Source organism: Chiloscyllium plagiosum, unplaced genomic scaffold (genome assembly GCF_037043375.1).
Source record: "Chiloscyllium plagiosum isolate Xiang-an unplaced genomic scaffold, Cpla_swu_hap1 HiC_scaffold_50, whole genome shotgun sequence".
Lineage (NCBI taxonomy): Eukaryota > Metazoa > Chordata > Chondrichthyes > Orectolobiformes > Hemiscylliidae > Chiloscyllium > Chiloscyllium plagiosum.
Genome location: NW_028270188.1, coordinates 17,202,019 through 17,225,393, shown reverse-complemented (window position 1 = coordinate 17,225,393; position 23,375 = coordinate 17,202,019). Strand labels below are relative to the sequence as shown.

Sequence of the window (23,375 nt, the reverse complement as noted above, 5' to 3'; positions counted from 1 at the left end):
GCGCATTGAGTCCACATCAAACCTCCAAACAACAACACAGCCAGATTCAATCCCAAGTTGTCCCTCTAACACTGCATTTCCCATGGCTAAAAAATCCTTACTTGGGTGTCCCAGAATACTACAGGAAAGTTAGCAACCACACAATCCGCCCGAACTATATGTCTTTGGACTGGACAACGAAAGCGAAGCATCTGATGGAAACCCACGCAGACTCGAGAAGGATGTGCAAACTCCACAGAGCCCGTGGATTGAATTGAACCCAGGTCTGTAGCGCAGTGAAGCTGCAGTGCTGCACACTGATCCGCCATGCCCATGACTTTAAAAACTCACTAAAATAATGCAACATCCTTACCATCACGGAAGAATCTCTCGGTAAATGCCCTTTAATTTGGAGAAGAAGCATCTGTGAAAGAACCAACCACTAGGTGCATCTATTCCATTCACAACTGAAGAATGATTATTTTCATAGGTAGGAGGATGTGAGAACTGAACATCAGGTAGAATCATCTCAGCACTTGCCCAACCAAAGATAGAGATTGCAAATCCAAAATTGAACGACTGAATCCATTCGGGACCCACAAGACTGCAGTGAGTGCAATGCATCTTCAATTCCCAATGAATCCCCTATTTGACAGAGGAACTAAGCGGACTAAAAGGGGTCATGAGATCATGAGGTCATTAGCGAGCAGGGTTCAGGAAAATCCCAAAGCATTGTAATCATATATAAAGAGAAAGAAGGCAACTTGAGAAAGTTTTGGCCCGGTAAAGGACAAAGGAGTAAACATATGCGTTAGTTGCAGTTAATTAGGTGAGATTCTTAATGCGTACATTGCATCAGTATTCACCGAGGAGAGGGGTAATGCAGGTACTGATGTTAGGGAACGATCTTTGATTATGCCAGGTCAGGTCGGCATAAGGCGGAAGGACGTGTTAGGTATTCTCAATGCCATTAAGGTGGATGAGTCTACAGATCTCCTCCTGGCTACTGATTGAAGCGAGAAAGGAAATAGTCGGGGTTTCACAGATATTCTTGTGGCATCAATGAACATGGGGGAGGTCGCAGAAGACTTGTAAATTGCTGATGTTGTCCCCTTGTTGAAGAAGGTTAGCAGGCATAACTCAGGTAATTAAAAAGCTTATGAGCCTGACCTTAGTGGTAGGGAATCTACTGGATAGGATAATGAGAGATAGGATATATACACCTTTGGAAGAAATTGACTTGACAGCGATAGGTAGCATGGTGTTGCGCATGGTAGGTCATATCGTACAAATCTAATCGTGTCTTTGAAGAGGTGACAAAGGTATTTGATGAGGGAAGGGATGGCGTTTGGTAAAGTTCGGCGTTTGTCAAAGTTTCCACATGATACGCTGATGAAGAAGGTGAAGTTACAAGGGGTCCAGGGAGATCTAGCTGGACGGATAGAGAACTGATGAGGCAACATGAGACAGAGAGGAATAGTGGAAGGGGGCTTCTCAAAATGGAGACATGTGACCAGTAGTGTCCTACAGGGTTCCGTGCTAGGACTACTGATGCTTGTGAGAGACATAAATGATTTGTAGGAAGGTGTAGGTTGCCTCCTTAATAAGTCTGCAGATAACACCAAGATTAATGGAGTAACAGATAGTGAAGGAGTCTGTCTGAGAATGCAGGAGAATATAGATGTATTGCAGAGCTGGGGAGAGAAATGGCAAATGGAGTTCGATCCATACAAATGCGAAGTGATGCATTGTGGAAGATCCAATTAAGAAGCGAACTCTCCGCTAAATGGAAATGCCTTCGTGAAAATTGAAGAACGGACAGATCTGTGTGTTCAGAATCATTGTCCCCGCAAGTTGGCAACGCACGAAAGTGGAGTGGTAAAGAAGGCACACGGTATATTTACCTTCATTGGACGGTGCACTGAGTACAAGAGATGAAACGTCATGCTATAGTTGTACAATACTTTGGTTCGCCCACATTTGGAATACTGTACACAGTTCTGGTCTCCACATTGCCAAAAGGGTGTAGATGCTTTGGAGAGGGTGCAAAGGATGTTTCCCAGATTTTTCCTGGTATGCAGGTTGCTAGCTATGAGGAGGGATTGCGTAGATTAACAATATTTTCATTGGAAAGGAGGAGGTAGGGGGCGACCCGATTGTGGCCCACAAAACCACGAGATGTGTTGACGGCGTGAATAACAAAAAACCTTTCTGCAGAAAGGAAGACTCAATTACGAGGGGCCACGTGATCAAAGTGTGAGAAAAGAAGATTATCTGAGTTATGCCTGAAAACTTTTTCATGCAGAGATTGGTAGGTGCCTGGGAATCGTTGTCAGCCGAGATGTTAGGGACAGGAACGATAGAGCCATTTAGGATATACTTAAACAGCGATATGAATGGGCAAGGAGCAAAAGGATATAGATCGTTATAAAGAAAGGTAACAGGTTTAGATAGTGGGTTTGAATCGTCACAAGCTTGGAGGGCCGAAGGGCAAGTTCCTGTGCTTATTCTTTGTTCTTTGAACAATAGGGTTTAGCCAGACGTATCATTGTAAGTACAGGTTGGATATTTAGAACATATTATTAGAAATTTTGTGAATAAACCATCGTTTGCAAAATTATACATATGCACATGCTTCTTCCTGATCGATGTTAGGAATGCTGATCTGTCAGACTTTGCTCCTGCTTTTCCCCTAAATCTCTTTCAGTGAAGATGCAGAGTTTCGGGTTCAGCTTCACAATAACTTAACATAATAATATTGTAACTCCGACCTTGGTCGGGGTGTGGGAGATCAGCCTTCCACACCACTCCAACATTGGAGAAAGTGATGACTAACCTCAACTGAACACAACTGGCATGTCCTGACGGAATTCTACAGCACTTCAAACCAAAGATAATTCAAAACTGTGTCTCTTCGTTTAATTTGTTCTGTGCTCTAGCATCACCCAGATTTAGGGGAGTCACTTCCACAGATCCCCAACTCTTTTATACAAGGATATTTCTCCACAGGTCTGGCTTAAGTATGTTTTCCCGTATTCCGCTCTGCCTCATAGATGGCTGAATCTTATTAGTGGCGTCAGAAAATCTTTTTTGACTAAGGGTGTCTCAGTGAACTCCAGTGATGACCCAGATACCTGAGTGTCTGAATCGAAATTCTGTTCCTACCAACCTCCACCCCACACGTTTCAACCAAAAGAAAGATCCCCAATGAATTCTGGGGACTAAAACTCTAACAATCGCAGAGGCAGGGAAACTGGAAACTGCGCATGTCGGAAGTTGTTACAGGAATCTGCAAATGTGAGAGGAGTGTTTACGTAGGAACTCATTCAGCTCTGTGATTCGTGGATAAAGACAGCATCCCTGCTTGTTCTTTGGATAGAACTAAACCAATAAAAGGCAGTTCCTGGAATCCAAGGTCATCAAGCAGGAGTTTGGAGGAATGCAGCAAATCTGGCATCATCAGGAGGTGAAGAAGTCAATGTTTCGAGTGCAAACCTACTTCAAAAAGTGTTACACCGAAAACGGTGATTTTGCAACTTCCTGATGCTGCCTGGTTTGTTCATTTGAACATTCCGTACAATTTCCCAAAGCCAAGTGCTTCTTTCCACTTCTTCGGTATTCATAACACAAAAAATGACAAATCGGAAAAGCTGGAAGTCAGGAACCACTCTGGTCCTCCAGCCAATCAGAACTGCACCACTGTCTGAGTGCCGACGTTGAACAATGAGCTTGTGTAGCTGCTCCTTTCTTCGATGCGGAGCTGTTGCTGCTGCTGCTGCCTGAATGAAGATGGAGTTTCACCGAGACTGAACCTTCCTTTAGAACATAGAACATAGAACATAGAAGAATACAGCGCAGTACAGGCCCTTGGGCCCTCGATGTTGCGCCGATCCAAGCCCACCTAAACTACACTAACCCACTATCCTCCATATACCTATCCAATGCCCTCTTAAATGCCCATAAAGAGGGAGAGTCCACCACTGTTACTGGCAGGGCATTCCATGAACTAACGACTCGCTGAGTGAAGAACCTACCCCTAACATCAGTCCTATATCTACCCCCCCTTAATTTAAAGCTATGCCCCCTTGTAATACCCGACTCAATACGCGGGAAAAGGTTCATACTGTCGACCCTATCTAACCCCCTAATCATCTTGTACACCTCAATCAAGTCACCCCTAAACCTTCTTTTCTCTAGTGAAAACAGCCCCAAGTGCCTCAGTCTTTCCTCATACGATTTTCCTTCCATACCAGGCAACATCCTGGTAAACCTCCTTTGCACCCGTTCCAATGCCTCCACATCCTTCCTATAGTATGGCGACCAAAACTGCACACAATATTCCAGATGCGGCCGTACCAGAGTCTTATACAACTGCATCATGACCTCAGGACTCCGGAACTCAATTCCTCTACCAATAAAAGCCAGTACGCCATATGCCTTCCTCACCGCACTATTTACCTGGGTGGCAACTTTCAGAGATCTGTGTACATGGACACCAAGATCCCTCTGCTCATCCACACTACCAAGTATCCGACCATTAGCCCAGTACCCCATCTTTTTGTTATTCTTCCCAAAGTGAATCACCTCGCACTTAGCTACATTGAATTCCATCTGCCACCTTTCTGCCCAGCTCTGCAGCTTTAGATGTCAACACATCACTGGCAGCACAACCCTGGCTTTTATTTTTCTTACCATTTCCTTGTTTATAAAATTCTGTGGTTAAGTTGATAACTTGTCGAACTTGAAGGAAAAGGAAGTGAACCCAGGAAGGGGGCAGAGATTGTCAAGAACAAGACGTGATAAATATTGATCTGTTCATCAGAAACTTCAGGAGAATGTGTTTGGTTTTCATTAGGGGCAGTAAACCGAGAGTGGTAGGAGAGAGCGAGTGAGGTGAAGGGTTACGGATTTGGTGGAAGAGAGTAAAAAATCTATTGTCAAGAAAGGGAAATTGTTTATTGTGTTTACAATCTGTATTATTACTATATAATTCATTTTACTGGATGTTGGAGAAAGAGACGTTGTCTGATTAACTTCGCCTCATGGTCTTTTACTCTCTCCCTTCTCCTGTTTAAAAGAACATTGCTTTTGATTCTTTTTTCCAAATTTCAAAAAAAGCAAAAGCTTAAAAAACTATATTTAATGCTTCAAAAATAGAATAAATCAAATGCAGCAAATAAGAGCCTCAAAGCAAACAAGCAACTTCTGCAAACACGATTCTCTCCTATCCCCCATTCAACTCCGTCATTCCCGTAAGAGACCACACTGTGTTCTGTGTGGATGAAGCGTCTGCCGATTTTTAAACATCCATAAACATAGTGAAATGCATAATATGGAGGAACTGTGTAAATCCCGGTAGGGATTATATTTGGTGTCAATACTGGCATTTCATCAACATAGTCGCAACAGGGAGAAACTATTCACCTGCTCAGGACATAGGAAGGAATTCCCTGATTTGCCTGCACTCTGGAAACATCAGCGTGCTGCTACTGATGAGAGGGGACTCATCTACTCTGAGTGCACGAAAAGAATCAGTGCATATTTTACCCTGTTAGACAACAGTGCTTTCATACTGGGGAGAGGTCGACTACCTGCTTGCATTATGAAAAGCTATCAAATCAGCTAGCCTGTCTGCCGATGCACCAGAGATTTCACACTGGGCTGTGGCCATTTACTTGCTGAGATTCGGGAAGGGAATTCACTCAAACAACAATCCTGCAGACACACGCGTGAATTCATACTGGGGAGAGGCTATTCATCTGGTCTGAATGTGCACAAGGATTCACTCAGCCATCAAAGGTTCTGAAAGATGAGCAGTTTCACAAGTATAAGCAGGGGTTAAAGCTGCTTTGGATCAACAACATTCATGATTTTTCAAAGTATATTCCAAGGTCTCTACTGTAACCATGCAGAAATGCAAAGGCAGCAGTTATGTCAGTATCTGCAAACTCCCCTCCATGTTGCGCACCAGCCACTGGTGGAACTATATTAGCGGTTCCTTTACCATCAGTATTTCAAAATGCTGTGAACCACTTTCATCCGAAGACTAAATGCAAACAACTTCTGCAATGAAAGTTCACATTTCAAGACTCAGGCATGTCTGAAGGAAAGCCGCTGTTGATACTTTTCAGGATGAGATTTTCAGAAAAACAATATACTGACTGCAACAGAGAATGCAGGAGCAGAATCAGGGCATCCATCCCACCTTGATTGCACCTCCATTCAGTATGCTCATGGTTGATCCTGTACTTTTCACTTTCTTCAGCTTTCTCGTCATACCCAGCGATACCTTTAATTTCCAAAGTGTTGTCACTCTCTTTCCTGAATATATAGAGTGACGACCTACACAGCTTTCTGATGGAGAAATTTCTCAGGATGGAAACCAATTCCGTTCAAAATGGTTTAACTCATAGCCTGAGACTGTGACTTTTGATTCGAGACTCACAGACCATGGGAAACATACTCCATGTCCAGCCCTGTCAGAATTGAATGCGTTTCGCTCATATCCTCCTTCGCCCCACTCATTCCTCTTATTATACGTCCAGGTGAACCAACCTCTCCTCATGGAACAGCCCTTGCATTCCTGATATCAGCCAGGCGAACCTCCACTACACTCCCATCCAAGGCCTAGTTCACAGTTCCATACCAAGTGAGGATTTGGTCTTGAGTGTAGACAGTTTTTAGAGTGGCAATTATAACATTGAAACACGACGATATTGAGTGTACATTCACATCTCAACATATCATCTACTTTGCTCTCTACATCGTGTGAGGCATATTTAAAACAAGGCAGAGGAATAAACTGTGGTGAAATGTGATTAATGACTGCAAGCAGAAAAGTAAAAAAGAAAATGTTCTTATTTGAATTGGTGAGAAAATACTAAACATTATTATCCAGACGGTTTGTACTATCAGAAATGTAAATTGATGGTAGAGCAAACAATGTGGAGGACAAACAATATGATGTTGTTATCTACATTGTATCAGGAACATGTGTAAGTAGCGTGAATCTTTCTCGTTCCGACTTGCTCTTTCACTGAAGATACAAATGTACCTTTCCAGTTTCTCCATCGCACAATCGCTCTGTGAGATTCTACACACACAAACCCACAAACACGCACGCACAGAACCACACATGCACACTCCAACACACAGTCAGACGTATAGAGAAAAAACAATCACTGAATGGCATAAATACATTTACACATGCGCATAAACACACACAGACATGGAATGTCAATATGTCAGCCACTCATACGCATACCACACGCACGACCTCTCATACAAGTACCCTCAATTTCATACACACACAAGCAGACACATGTGGAACCTTAAACACTCACCAACATACACGGTTACCATACCTCGGGCACTGTTTCTCACGTGCTTGTAGCACTCTCTTACTTATATATACTCAGTGACAAACTCCCTTACACTCACAAACACACGTACTTCTTCACACAAACAGACGCGCTTTTACACATGTCCATTCTCACACAGGCACACGGAATCTCGAACACACATATCTGCTCTAATATATGCACATTTAAGCATTCACACACAATAAAACATTTAATGTCATATCTCTTATGATCTTTATTCTGTCAATCTACGTTTGCTCTGTCCCCTTCAAACTAAACAGCATTTATTATCAGTTTTCTCAGCTGTCACATACAGGGTTGACGTTAAATGTTTTCCTAAAATGTCATCACCCAAAACACCAATAAGAGATTGAGCAAGGATTTAGGTACACAGTAAATTGCCTCGACGGTGTTCTTGTCAAATCCTTTCAGAAACGAATAGCATGGGAAGCTTTTTCCAAGATGATATATTCAGGTCTATGAAGCTCAGCAGAAGCCGAGCAGTGGTGTTGCACTATACTCAAATTAACCAATCTCCATTACATACTTCTTTCAATGACTCGATCTTGAACTCTCGATTCAGACACAAAGCTTTAAATTTTGAAAAAACGTGGAACAAGTGCGGCTGCTCAAAATCAGTAGCAAAAGCAGGAAGTGCTGGGAAAGCTCAGCGCTCTGACAGCGTCTGCGAAGAGAAATCAGAGGGAATGTTTCTGGTCCAGTGGTCCTTGCTCAGAAACAAGAAAGGTAAGTATTAACTTGATTTTTCGACACATATTCTGCCAAACGTGCTGAGCTTTCCCAGCAACTTCTGTTTTTGCTCGGGTTAATATCTCATTGATTAACATTTTCATAAAGAACTGAAATCTTCCACAAATTCATGTTATGTTATTAGTTTCTTGCTATTCTGTTCTGATTCTCCTTTATAATCCCTGCTTCTGACCATCGCACATCCTAATGTACTATACCCATGGGTTGTGTCCTCTTTCCAAAGACAGCATGTGATTCCAGTCTGGCATGTGATACAGGACCCCCGCAATGTAGGGAAGAGATGAGATCTGAGCCAAATCTGTGTTAAGTCTGATATCTAGGCAAAGTTTAATGGATTTTTTTTAATATGTCAAGGACTCAAAACTTCCCAATTGTTTTTTCTCCTTTGAAAATTCAGGGATACTATCAACAGTGTGGACGAAAGAGATATATGATTTCTCCATTATCCTGTGTGTATACACAAGAAAGGAACAATCCTGGTTTCGAGTTAGAGGAAGACTCCCCCAGACCATCCTCACTTATTGCTCCCGGGGCAGGTGCAGCATGGAGCGACAACTAGAATAAGATACCACATCTACATTTTTCTCATCAAAAGCATCTTGGCCACAGATTTGAAATCAGACATCCATACTGCCCTATGCCTGCAGTAAATTCTCTGAATTTTTCCAGAGCTTTTCAGCTCAGTAAGCAGTTACAGCTATCTCTCTTTGTCTCTCTAATTAACGTTATCTCGCTTTTCTTTGTCCCCAAATTGTCATTATTCTCTCTCTCTCTCTCCGTCTCTCTCTCTCTCTTTCCGTCTCTGTCTCTGTCTGTCTGTCTCTCGCTCTCTCACTCTCTCTCTGTCTCTTTGTCTCTCTCTCTCTCTCTGTCTCTCGATAACTCTCTTTGTCTGGGACTCTGTCTAACTTGCTAACCTATGTTGTTCTGTTTGAGAGTATATTATAACATTGTAATGTTAAAGCAGGTTGCATACTGACTATAAGAGTGTCTTCTATGTTCTGGAGTGTTTTGGAATTACTTCAGCGTGGAAAAGTAAACAGGTGGTGAGATGGAACGGGTGGTTCAATCGGTATCAATGATTCAGACGAAGGAAGCAAGTGTGATATTCCCCATGTTCGCAGATATGATCATGTGGGTTGCACTGAAGGCTGTGGAAGCAATCAAAGAGGCTGTAAACAGATACAGACAGCTTCATGATGTGCGGAATTATTTCGCAAATGGAATAAAATGTGTTGAAGTGTCCCGTGCATCAGAGATGTGTGAACTGACTCAGGAACACACTAAAATCCCATTCCCTGCTCTTTCAGATCCAGTGAGACATTGTCCCTTCGGGACGGCAGATATATGACTGGATATTATCACATTGTAATGTGAAGGTATTGAGAGGAAAAGTCATTCTCAATCCCTCATTCCCCTCCCTTAATCTCACGCTCACTCACTCGCTTGAATGCCCACTCTTCCGTTGTCGGTGTGCACTCTCTCACTCTCATGTTTACTCCCCATTTTTACAGTCACTTTTTCACTCTCATAATCACTCTCGCACAGTCAGAGTCACACACACTCCCTCACTGCCACTCTGACACTCTTACCGTCATAGTCACTCCCTCCAAATCACAGTTACATTCACTCATCCACAGACCCACTCTCTCACAGCCAATTCACACTCGCACAGATACATTTACTAATTCAGTGTCACTCTCTCCCTCACTTTTCAGCTCTCCCTGTCACGTTCATACTCTCGGGGTCATGCTCACTTCTTCGTTCTTACTCTCACTCCCTCACATTCACTTTCACTCACTCAGCGCCAAAATACGCCACTGTCACAATGATTACTTCAATTCACTCTCACTCCCTCACTCTCACTGTCACACTGTCACACTGAATCCCCTCAGTGTCACTCTCCCTCGCTCTTCTTTCGAATTGTATTCAAACCTACAGTCTGCCGATTTCTCAGCAACAGATAGACGAGTTGCACGAAACTCAATTTAACAGAACAATCGAATAGAACGCGTCCACAAAAGCTAGCCACTCTCCCCTACATCAAATATAGCTCCCAAATAACTAACAGACTTATCATTCCACTTGGCATCATAGTAGCCCGAAAACAACAGCTAATGGACGTGAAAGACCCTTTACAGACAACGAGCAAAATTAATGTCATTTACAAAATACCTTGCAAGAAGTGTAACAAACACTACGTTGGACAAACAAGCAGAAAACTAGCCACCATAACATATGAACATCAACTAGCAAAAGAAAGACATAACCCTCTCTCAGTAGTATACTTACGTACAGAAGATGAAGGTCATCACGAGAAATGGGACAACATACTCATCTTCGGACTAGCCAAACAGACTCATGCACAACATTTGCTGGAAGCATCGAATTCCAACCGGAACTCTGTCAACAAACACAGTGACTTGGACGCCATTTAGCAGCCTCTTAGAAAATGAGAGAAAATAGCAGTATCACTGGAAATGATATCAAGACAGGAAATGATACCACCAATCTGAGGAATCCCAAAAACATAAATCGAAAGCGACTTAGTAATACTAGTGCTTCACCGGAGACACGCTGATAATGTTACCAAGGATGGTGAACAAATGTCTGCACACAAAATGTCCAGCTCTGTGAGCAAACTTTCATCCAAGTGGTAGTAACTGAAGCCAGTAAGTAGCTAAATAATGAAGTCAGCGTGACTGAGCGACGAGTAGGCAGGGAGCTGACAATGAGCAGAAAGGAATGTTTGTCTGATATGCTTTTGTTTTAATGCAAGAAGTGTAGCAGGTAAGACAGAAGAACTTAGTTTGTGGATTAGTACCTGAAAGTATGATGTTATAGGTATTACTGAGACTGGGTTGCGGGAACGGCATGATTGTCAACAAAATGTTCCAGAATATCGATGTTTCAGGCTGGACAGAGAGGAAACTAAAAGGAATGGAGGAGTTGCATTACTGATCAAGGAATATATCACAGCTGTGCTGAACGACGGCACGACGGAAGACTCGAGCAGTGAGGCAATATGGACAGAGTTCGGAAGTAGGAAGTGTGCGGGACATACAAGCTTCCTAAAAGTAAAAGTGAGATGGAGGTTTTAACATGTAAACAAATCATGGAAAGCTGTAGGAGGAACAGGGCAATGGCGACAGGAGGTTTTAATTTTCTGAACATTGTATGGGTTTCACTTCATGTTCGAGGAAGTTTGAAGCAGAATTTGTGACGACCATCCAGGAGGGCGTTCTAGAGCAGTATGTCAGTAATCCAATTCGATACTGGGTCCATACTGGTTCTGGCATTGGGAATTGACCCTCGCCAGGTGGTTGAAGCTTCAGCTGGCGATTATATTTGGAATAATGACAACAGTTCCATAAGTTCATAGACAAAGACGAGAGTGGTCCTAAAGGAAGAGTGCAAAATTGAGGGAATTTCAATTGTACCAAAATTAGGTAATGATGGCGAATTTAGGTTGAGAGCACCTGTTTGAAAGTAAATCCACATTCATTACGTGGGAGGCTTTTAAAGAGAGTTTGATTCGGCTATATGAGAGATATGTTCCTGTGAAATTAAGGGATGGCAATATCAAGATTAGGAAACCATGAATGACAGAAGAAATTGTGAGACTAGCTAAAAGTAAAAATGACACGCACATAAGGACTAGGCGGCTGAAGGCAGGAAAAGCTTTTCAAGAATATGGAGAATGTTGTACCAATCTAAAAGGAGGAATTAAGAGACCGAAGATGGGTCGTGAGAAATCAGGAGCAAACAAGGTTAAGGAAAGTCCCAAATAATTTTGCTCACATCTAAGGGTACTCAGAGTAATGTCTGGCCCACTCAAGAACAAATGAGGAAAGTGATACGTGGAGTCAGAGAAATTGGGTGAGATTCGGAATGAGTACTTTGTATCGGTATTCAGCGAGGAGAGGGATATGACGTATGTTGAAGTTAGGGAGAGATCTTTGATTACTGAAGGTCAAATTGTCATGAGGAGGGGGAGGTGTTCGGTATTCTAAAAGACATTAAGGAGGATAAGTCTGGATGGGATCTATCCCACGTTACTGACGGAAGCAAGAAAGGAAATTGCTGGGCCGTTAACAGATATCTTTGCAGGGTCATTGAACACCGGTGAGGTCCTGGAGGTCTGGAGATGTGCTAATGTGGTCCCCTTGTTTAAGAAGGTTAGCAGAGATAAAACAGATCTGTGAGCCTGCCGCTAAGGTTAGGGAAGTTAATGGAGAAGAAACTGAGGGTGAGGAGACATTGTCATTTGGAAAGAAATGGTTTTATCAGTGAGAGGCAAGATGGATTTGTGCAGGGAAGGTCATATCTCAAAACCCTAAAATAATTCATTGAGGAGGTGACAAAATTAATTGATGAAGGATCGGATATCGGTGTCACATAAATGGACTTTTGTGAGGCGTTGTGTAAGGATCTCCATGGTACATTGATGGAGAAGTTAAATTGGCATGAGGTACAGGTTGTTCTAGATAGATGGACAGAAAAAAATGACTGGGCAACAGGAGACAGAAAGTAGTTGTGGAAAGGAGTTTCTTCAAATAGATTACTGTAACCGTTGGTTTTCCACAGGGATCCGTGCTGGAACCGCTGTTTTCTTTAATCAAATAACCTGATTTGAAAGTTTGCAGGTTATGCCAATATTAGTGGAGTAGCAGATCGGGAAGCGGACTGTCAGATAACACAGTAGAAAATGTAGAGATTGGAGAATTGGGCAGTGGAATAGCAGATGGACTTCAATGCAGGCAAATGTGAGGTGACACAGTAAATAGACAAGTCCTGCGGAAAATTGATGAACAGAGTGATCTGCGTGTTCGCCTCCACTGTTCCGTGAACGTGTCAACAAAGTCAGTAGAGTGGTCAGTAAGACAGAAGGCAAGGTTTCCTGCTTCGGACAGGGTACTGAGTATAGGAGTTGGCAGGTCATGTCGCAGTTGCATTAGATTTTGGTTTAGCAATATTTTGAGCATCAACTAAAACAAAACAACATTATACACTTGCATTTGTATCCTTACATACAGATAAGGAAGGACATCATTTGGAGTGGGACAGCACACCCATCATTCGGACAAGCCAAACAGAGACATGTACGAAAATTCCTAGACACATAGCATTGCAACCGTAACTCTATCAGCAAACACATTGACTTGGACCCCATTTACTACCCACTAAGAAAAGGAACAGAAAAAGTCATCACCATAGGAATTGGCATCACCACAATAAAGGATGTCACATCTCAAATAAACCCAAGCATATAAATAGAAAGCAGGTATCATAAGGAGTGCTTCGTCTGTCGGCTCACTGAAATGTTACCTAGTATGGTGACGAAACGTCAGAAAATGAACGTTCCAGAACCTCAGCCTGAGTATCAAATCTTCTCAAAACTCACGAAGAGAATAAATAACTACCAATTATTTGCAGCTCCTTCCTCAAACATAACTTTTACTTTCCCTTCTATAATACTTGTCCAATGAACACCCGCTTAAGACTTATTGAAAAATCAAAATTTCGATACCAGCCAGTGGTCAAATTCTCTACATTTTCTCTGTGGAGTTGATTTTCAGGGTCGATGTTGATGTTAATTATCTCGTGCAAACTCCTTCGCTTGACAGGTACATTTGAGAGACTTCTGACGAGCAGCCTAATCTGTTCGACTTTTGGCAGTTCTCCCTCAGCTATTCATTATTTTCCCCATTATTATAACCCCAAGCCTCGGATTGTGACATTGGTTTTTAATATTGTCAATGTACTCAATTCAAACTTGATTGGAGTTTGGTATTTTTGGGTGTATAATTTCAACTTATTAGTCTAATTCAAGTTTATCTTAGTCTCCAGGCAACCTGTTACCCAAACTGCCGGACCACATGTTACATTGTATATTATTCAGAACACTTGGTGCTGTCCTGTAATTCTGTGAGCTTTTGATTCTCTTAAATGTACAGGACACCCATATTTCATAAGACAGGTATGACCACAGGACCAGAGCAGAAATAGGGGAACCGTTAAATTTTCATTCATCTTTCTCCCAATGCAAATATATTTGCCAGAGTAAGGAGACGCATTGCTTGAACAACCAACTCTCTGGCATTCAAGTTAAAACTCAATCTAATTCGGCTACTGGCAAAAAAGCTCTCTCTCTCGCCTTCAAGCTTTCTGTCTGCTCCTTCCTTCCAAATCCAGCTGCTGTTCCATTTTACATTAGAACTGACACTCATTTACGCCCTCATCATTATTTTACGCACATGGATTTCATATCTTGATTTCGTGGTCCTGGTGTTGGACGGGCTTGTAGAAAGTTATAAACGACACACCAGGTTATAGTTCAGCAAGTTTATTTATAAACACTAGCTAACGAAGCACTGCTCTTTTATCACGTGGTTGTGTCTATAACCACCTGATGCAACAGCAGCGTTCCAAAAGCTAAGACTTCATGTCAGTTACTTCATCTATCAAAGGAACCATGTAGCAATACATGGAAAATATTGTCATTCCTGAAGAGCGTGAACTAACTAACCTGTGTGGTGGCAGTGAGGAAGCAGGGTATGTAGTGTACGTAAAGTGAAACCCAGACAGCATGTACTTTCTCCAGGTATCTGCCCACAGCTCCTGTACCCATCACCCCTTTCTACACTTCCACAGCAAACATACGGCAGCTACATGAGGGAACCTTTCAGGTTTAACCTGAATGGTAGTGATTCAATACCTCGTCAGAGCGAATATTGTCAAAAAATCGTATTTTGCTGTTAAGCATCAGGTCTAAATTTCGATGGCTTTAGAGATAAGCTCACGTTTGGTGAAAGCATGATAATGTTTACGTTCAGCTTCTCATGATATTTTCCGGTTCCAATTAACATTCACAATGATATAAATGGTTTAAGGGGAATAGTTGGGGATTGAGCTATGGTCAAATTTAATCAAACATTTTACATCGATTTAAAATTGTCAGCTAGATAAACTTAAACATTTGAGCTCTCGAAATAGTTGTGCAAGTTCCTACATTTTGGAATTTGGATAAAATAAGAAATAGATTTTTTTTGGCTTAGTTTTAATAATCAAAGTTAACATTAGATTTATAAACAGGATTTCAATTTGTATAAAAGCTGATTTGTGGGTCAACTCGGATTTTCAGTTATAGTTAGAATATTGGTTTAATTTACTGCGGGTTTTGGTCAAGGATTAATTTACACTTTCACAAGAACATGTAAGTCTTTTTAAAGGTAGGTATAGTGTTCAGCATATAACTGAAGTGATTCTTTCTGTGACATACTGGTTGCGTAATTTGAATTGTTGCGTTTGATTGTAATGAAGGACACCATTCTTTCATGCTGCATGAAGTGTACAGTGACGATTTATGAAAGACTGGGATGCTAACGAAACCATGGTGACTGGAGGCAACAATCTATCATGAACGGCGAAATTTTGATGATAATGAATTGTTGACTAGAAAGCTTTGTGGGCAGTTGACAAATGATTGCTCCAGGTAAGATTCGTTCAATGCGTTTGGAAAAAGAAACAAGTAAATTGAAGGGAATGCTGGACACAAACTTTGATATTCACCAGAAGTAGGGTAGGTGCCAGAAGTCTGAAATATAGGAACTGCCTTGGTCAATAAAGGTTGCAAGTGTAAGACCAAAAATTACAGGCCGGATTGGCGAACAATCTTTAAAAATTTACACAAATTATCATGCAGGATTGTTAGTAACATGGAAAATGGGAATTTCATTAGAAAGATATAGCATGGATTTCCAAAATGAAATGCGTATCTTCAAAGTTAACAGAGTTTTCAGAAGAGGTAAGAGACGGGTTAGATAAGTGTTGACAAGTTGACAATCATATTTTGGTGGATTTCTACAGTTCTTTGTCATGAATTGACTTCGGAATTTGTGATGTACTGGATGGTACTGGCCTAAACACACTGGGATATGTTTCCAGGCAGCTGTCAGTTGTTATGTTTCTTTATCAGACGAAGCAGAGACTTGAACGGATATTGCATTGCACTCTTGAGTTGCCCTCTGAACTTAGACTGTGTTGCACCATAAATAAATGTATTCGTGCAACAACTCAGATTGCGCAGCATGAATCCAATTCTCTGTAACATGAATTCAGAATTGTTATAATCCCTTGTATTTGCTCCTGTAATATTATAATATAAGAAATCTATAACATGCAACAACCACAGAAGAATGAAGCTGCCGGATATGCTGAAGAGTAAAATCACAGACCTCCTCCTACTCTCTATTTCTGCATCATTACAGATACTTTCAATGTTCTGACGTCTGAGTCTCTTACGGATTTGACTGCTTACTAAAATATGTCTAATTGTCAGAGCGTTCAGCAACAAAATTAAAACGAATGGGAGCAGTGGCGTTGATATCATGCCAACATAATCAAAGAAAATCCATCCGGGATTAGTGTAATAACTTGGCTTTACATAACAGAGCCATGGCACACTGTTAATTACATATGCAGGTTCCTGTACAAAGTACTGAGGTATGTTTTTCAAACAGAAGAAAACACTGGTTGTTGCTAGAACAACAACGGCGGTTCTCTTAGTGCAATATTTTGCCCTCAGACGTTGACAACAAATGGCCACAAATCGATCAAAGGTGAAATTAACGGTGAACCAGACTGAACATTCCGTGGCAGCCCAACGCAGAGCATGGATAACACTACATACAGGTGTGATAAGAAAGAAGCTTGTTGGGAAATAATAATACGTTATCCGCCACAGTATGACCTCTGCAATAAGGAATAGAAGATCCGCCATTGACATAGCCAGCAGATAGCGAGTGGTAGAAGCAGAAAGGCCGCATTTCCCATGAGTCAGGATCAATAACGCCACTAAATTAACTGTCAGGGAGAAAGAGAAACAAAAGAATTACCTGATAAGTCATTTCAATGTCGCAACTATGCAGCATTAACACTTGGCGTTGGTTAATCACAACGTAGATACTTAAAAGAATTCTGGTGAAGAAGATACCAGCAGCAATCATGAATCAACCAAATACATTAAAACAATTTCAAATGGTCAATTCATAATGTACCAGACTCAGTAGTTGAAAACTGAACTACTCATGGTTAGGGACATTTTTGACGATAGCCTGAGAGCTTGTAGAAGCGGCAGTTCACATTTAATCGGATAATTGATAATTTATAAACACTAGCAATTAATTAATGCAGTTTATTCTACTGAAGGCATTCTATGCATTGGCTGTTAGTTACAGGTCAACGATTATACATAGTCATTATATAAAATAATAAATGAACACTGTAACCACGAAATAATGACTTGTCTATTACAAATGTATTCACAACAGAGCACATACTTTAGAAATAGGTTATCAACTGTAAGTGCTGTTCAGTTGCTGTTGTTCTCTCATTCTGTTCTTGAGATGTCCCTTATGACTCTTCTGATGGCCAGCTGTTTATACATCTCTGTTTCCATAAATACTTCCACTGCTTGATAAGATAAACACAGTGGAAGGAGGACTTATAAAATGTCCCAACCTCATCAGTTAAAAGTTAGAGATTACAGCAATCATTGCACTAAATACTAATCTATTTTCTTCCTATTTCCAGTGAATTTCGGAAGTGGAAATTAAAAATGTCATCTCTGAGCTGGTGAGCAACTGAATGCTTCTTTTCTTTGCGATCTCTTCACAGCTCCATGCTGACCAATTACATTTGAATCGATTACAACTTCCGTGACGAGCAAAAGTGGTTCCACATTTTATAAGTTGTTCTTCATCCAGAAAACAATGGATTCCAATTTAGAGCAAAAGCTGCATCTCTATTATCCCTCACATACAAATCATCTGTAAATCAACACTTTTAAATCATAATCTCTGAAGGGGTGAGCTTTTTACATGGGAAGTAACAAAACTTCTAGCCATTGCAGAATTTTCCAAACACTAGTTTGAACAAATATTACGTTATCTCTTTCGACCATAATTTTCAAACACACAAATTATTAAAAAACAGACACGACCCATGCATTTATATCCGAACATTATTCCCAAATCACACGTTGTACTCAGACCTGAACATTTTCAACTCATGTCCCAGGACACTTAGATAATATGTTGCTCTTCATATCCTTCTTGCTTTCATACGTTGTACTCCATTACTGTATCCTTGCCTACGCATCTCACCTACCTCCCAATGCCCTGTTCACATGATCTACTTCCAGTCGATAGCATATTTGACGACTATATTATTGGTCTGTTCATAATCTTCATTTTTGTACAAGTTATAAACAGTTTGGATCCTTTTTCTTGGAACAAATCACTCATTGCGTCTTGCTACAACGAGTAATACATGGTTATCTCTTACATTTGTTCCAATAGCCAACCAAGCATCTGTCCATGGCAAATATGAGTACCTATCATATGAGTGTTCAATTTAGGTGATCATTATGACGCCACACCTGATCAAATCCCTTCTGGAAATCAATGTCCATATTCCTATTCCCTTTTGCCGCAACGTAAATAAACGTCGCAAAAAAAAAATCCTCCCTCGAGTCCGGCATTCAAACAATGTGGTCAAGGACCCTTCAGTCTAACCGATCCATGTCGACGATAGTCCCAAACTAAATTACTCCTACCTGCCTGTGCTTGACGTATGTGTTCAAACATTTGCTGTTCGTCTACTGATGTAAATGGTCAAACAAATTTTTTAGTGCCAGAAAATCCTGTCAGCTGGTTTTGAGCCAACCGCACTTTGACATCCAATTTTGTGTCACCCTTTTGCAGCGGCCATGTACAATCAGTATCTTCTAAGAAAATGGGATCATCACATAAAAATGAACATTGGAACATGTAATGCAACACTTAACCTATTTCGCACGTACTTTCTACTTTGCACCCTTGGACTGGTGTTTGAGACATTTTTCAGTTCAGCTATCTCTTCCAGTACTGCTTTATGTTTGTTTCTTCCATTTAATTTCTATCTCTTCCATGGAAGACGTAATAAAACTAACAATTTACTTCATATGCCTTTTTCATACTTTCCAACATTAACTCTCGATTCTCGCATTATGACGAGTCAACGATCAACTTGCAAAATCGTGGTCAACCTTCACTCCACCCTTTCCAATGCATCATCATCCTTTTGGTAATATGGCGACCCATATTGTACGTAGTATTGCAAACGTGGCCGAACCAACGTCGTGTGGAACTGTTACATGACCTGCCAAATTTTGTACTCGATATCCCGCACAATGGAGGAAAACATGCCGTATGCCTTTTGACCTCTACTGACTTGCGATGCCACCTTCAGGGAACAATGGGCCTGAACACCCAGATCTCACTGTATGTCAATTTTCCCCTGTAAGTTTCCAGTTACTGTATAGTTCGCTGCAGATTTGCATTTTCCATAATGTATAACCTCGCCCTTATCAGATTGAACTCGATCAGCCAGTTCTTTTCCCAACACTCCAATCTACCCATTAAATGAAAGTTTTTAACTGAGTGGTGATAGATATAGAATAGATGTCAGAGACGGCTTATTTACTCAGAGGTATGGAATGCCTTGCCTGTAACAGTAGAGGACGCACTAGAATTAATTGAATTTGAATGGTCATTACACAAACATACGAGTGATAATTGAATATTACAGTTTAGATGGGAATTAGATTGATTTCACAGGTCGGTACAACATCGACGGCAGACATTTTTATACTGCGCTGTAATGTCCTATGATCTATGTGCTATGTTTGTTTGTTTGTTGGACGTAATGACGACGATTTTCCATTTACTGGACCGATATTCTGCCTGGACTGACGGGGGATGGTACTTGAAAAACTTGCAGTTATCTCATCATAGCACATTTTGCAGAAGCAGCACACTCTAAAATCTTGTGCAGTGGTACTATCCCAACTCTAGCGGGCCCATGTTCAAGTCGAAATTGTTCCTGAAGTGTTCGATAAATTTGACAAGAAGTTGAGTAGTAAATATCCACCTCACTGTAACGACACTGCTAAAGAAATCGAATTTTCGCACCGAATGGTGCTGCACGCCTTGCAAAACCATGTTAGTACATCGATTGGGTATTTTACCAGAAAGTAAGTTGGTCAGGGAATATTAGATTGTTAAACACATAGTGTAATTCCTTTGTAACTGTACAATCGACTCGATACATAGATCGCACAGCCACAAATATACTTCCCTCAGACAACGTATAACTCCCAGACATGAAAAGGCTTTCTTTCCTCTCTGCCCGACCCGGACTGGCCCTCTTGCACCGCACAGTGCACAATCACCTATCATCTCGCGCTGGACCTGGCCATCTCTGCTCTGGTGCATCTACACACAGGTGGAAACGAGCGAACTCGCTCTCAGATCATATGGTGACACATTAGTGAAAGAACACACTACCTTGTTGTTTACCAGATAATACAGAGTCAATCAGCTACTTTTAGTGCGGCAAAAAGTACAAAAACAAAGAAGGAATGCATTTCACTTTCTATATTTACAAGAGAAAAACAGAAATGCTAAACCCTCTTCAATGCTTATAATCTAAAAAACACAGAGGCAGCTCCTATGACTGGGAGGGAGTAAAGATTAATGGTGAATTAGAACTAATTATTTAATTCCATTTCGTTACCTACATTTAATAAAATTCTTCCGTGACAGATGCTCCACCTCAAATATGCAATTTACTCATTGCACTTTTGAAGAGAGTGATTTCCCTTTCAAATATGCCAGTTACATTAGCTAACTCGCCCATGTTAGTGATATATATTTGACAGAACATCACTGCCACTGATAATTCTCCCAATATCGAATGTGTACACGGAAGTTCAAGGAATGAAGTAGCTTGATGGTTCAGACAGATCGTGAGCTGAAAATGCATTTTCATTGTTGGTGTCAAATAATCATATACTAAAAGGAATTCACGTCATTTCGTCCGGAAAACAATGTCATTGATTGGGACACACATAAATGTAAATAGTAAAACCAGATATCACGTTACCTAATGAAAGAATGAAACTCAGGAGCCAGCTCTCAGACAACATTTCAGAAATTCGATTGTTTATGATCCACTTACCAGGTCCGCCAAAAACAGCAAGGGTAGTGTAATATATTTCCAAGACAGTGTCGATTGGATAATGCATTTCTATTACAAGGGATTTTATGTTTTTGAAGCAGAAGATCGCACTGTGTTAAACTCTGAATCCGTTATATGCTATTGGATCTCGACAATAACGTTGAGATTACATCATGAAGTATTAAGAACATGCCTGTCAATTCCCTGTAGGGATATAACATAATAGTAAAGAGCTGCAGCTGCAGAATTCTGATCACAACAATTAATTATGTGATTCTTTTAATTGTAGTTTACGACCTGGCGTGTTATGCAGTTTTAACTATATATCACATGCTGCTTCAGGGCTTGCCAAATTAGAGTATGGACATTCACTAATCACAATGAAAACGTTGAAGTTTCTATTTTATTCCTACTCTTCGTCAGCACGATATTTTTCTTTGATTACCAGAATGACGTGACTCTTTGAATATTCACGGAATGCCTAAGTTTGTGAAATTAAGTCTGAAATTTAATGAGTCACTATTCATGGAATGTGACTTACTTTATATTGAACATAAGGAGCTGAAAATGTGTTGCTGGAAAAGCGCAGCAGGTCAGGCAGCATCCAAGGAACAGGAGAGTCGACGTTTCAGTCGTAAGCCCTTCTTCAGGAAGCCCTTCTTCGGGTTTATGCCCGAAACGTCGATTCTCCTGGTCCTTGGATGCTGCCTGACCTGCTGCGCTTTTCCAGCAACACATTTTCAGCTCTGATCTCCAGCATCTGCAGTCCTCACTTTCTCATTGAACATAAATATCGATGAAATGGGACAAGTTTGAAAGGATTGTGCTCGAACTCTGAGGATGGAGTGAGCCTGAGTGATCAAATGTTTTTTCTCAGGAATGTTTTTTCAACGAAGATACGTGGCCATTGCAACTGGTGAGAAGCCACGTTGGAAGGTTTTGTTGAGAACGTAATAGAAATAAATGCAATTTAGAATGACAGTGGGAACAGAAGAAATACACAATATAAAGTACCAGTGATGAAGTGTGTGAAAGCCAAATACAACACATCAGGAATGGAGCCTTGCTGCTTAAATGGCTAAAACTTAGCACGGGAAAAATCGCAGGTGGACTTCACGTTCGTTGGGGAATAGGAATAGGGAACATAAATGTATACCTGCTGAAATAGATGGTTTAAAGGTATAAATTAAGACACATAAATAAAACTATTGCTATGACGGTCAAAAAATAAATTTCAAATTCCAACATGACGAAACAAATTACAGATCAGAAGTGAAAAACAAATAAGGGAAGCATAACTGGATTATGGTAAATGACTGGACCATTTTAACTGGTTCGAATGCAATTATGCCCCCTTTTCATTAAGGACATCCTGGCTTTGCAGTGCATCAGACGTTGACTCTCCAATGCCCTATAGTGACGCAGTAAATCATTCCTAACATTGCTTTCCTCAGCCTTTTATTTATACAGACCAGGTTTGTCAGAAACAACACTGTTCAGTTTAATTTCTCCATTACTTGCTACAGCTGCATACTAACATTTTGCACTTACCGTATCTAGAGACAAAAAACCCCTCTGTAACACTATTTTCTCAAATCTTTCTCCATTGAAATCATTCCTGTTTTTTCTATTGTCCCTTCTAAAATGGATAACTTCCAAAAACTCCAGTTATACATTTGCTTTCTGCCGAACACGTGCTCACTATTATCACTTGCCTACGTTCCATTTAAACGCTGCCAACTTATTGACAAACTTTTCAACGACTATATATGTGTATTATATCCTCTAACTCTAATTCATCAGTCTCCTTAGCCAAACAACTTATAACTAGCTGACGGTCTCACATTAATCTCTAATCCATTCCAATATTTTCAGGTTTCCAACCTGAAAATAACGACTTACCTTGATCCCCGAATTCTTGATCGTTAACCAGAGCTCCGCAGTTCTGGCATAACAGCTTGGAAGTGTTGAATGACATTCTCTAGACAATGTAATGGACACAAACGGCTGCATGACTCATCCTGCGTCTGAATAAATTGTTGAATACGTCGAATTGTCTCCTCCTGCCTCATTTTAATGGTATTGAAAGGCAGAATGGTGTGCTCCAGTTTTACATAACGGTTAACTTCGTATACGATGGAATATTTAATATGTTGAGCCTTCAAAGCTCTATTGGTAGTTATTCGCAGATGCGTCCTTATC

General features: G+C 40.8%; 1 protein-coding gene across 1 annotated transcript; it reads right to left on the bottom strand.

Annotated features, from left to right (window-relative positions):
- Nucleotides 1-16,065: 16,065 nt before the first annotated feature.
- On the bottom strand, nt 16,066-23,151 carry LOC148135248 (putative G protein-coupled receptor 139). Its single transcript, XM_087985032.1, has 2 exons — nt 23,076-23,151; nt 16,066-16,976 (listed from the first exon to the last, which is right to left on the bottom strand). Exons 1-2 carry the CDS (start codon nt 23,149-23,151, stop codon nt 16,066-16,068), a joined length of 987 nt encoding a protein of 328 aa, XP_087841158.1.
- Nucleotides 23,152-23,375: the final 224 nt, after the last annotated feature.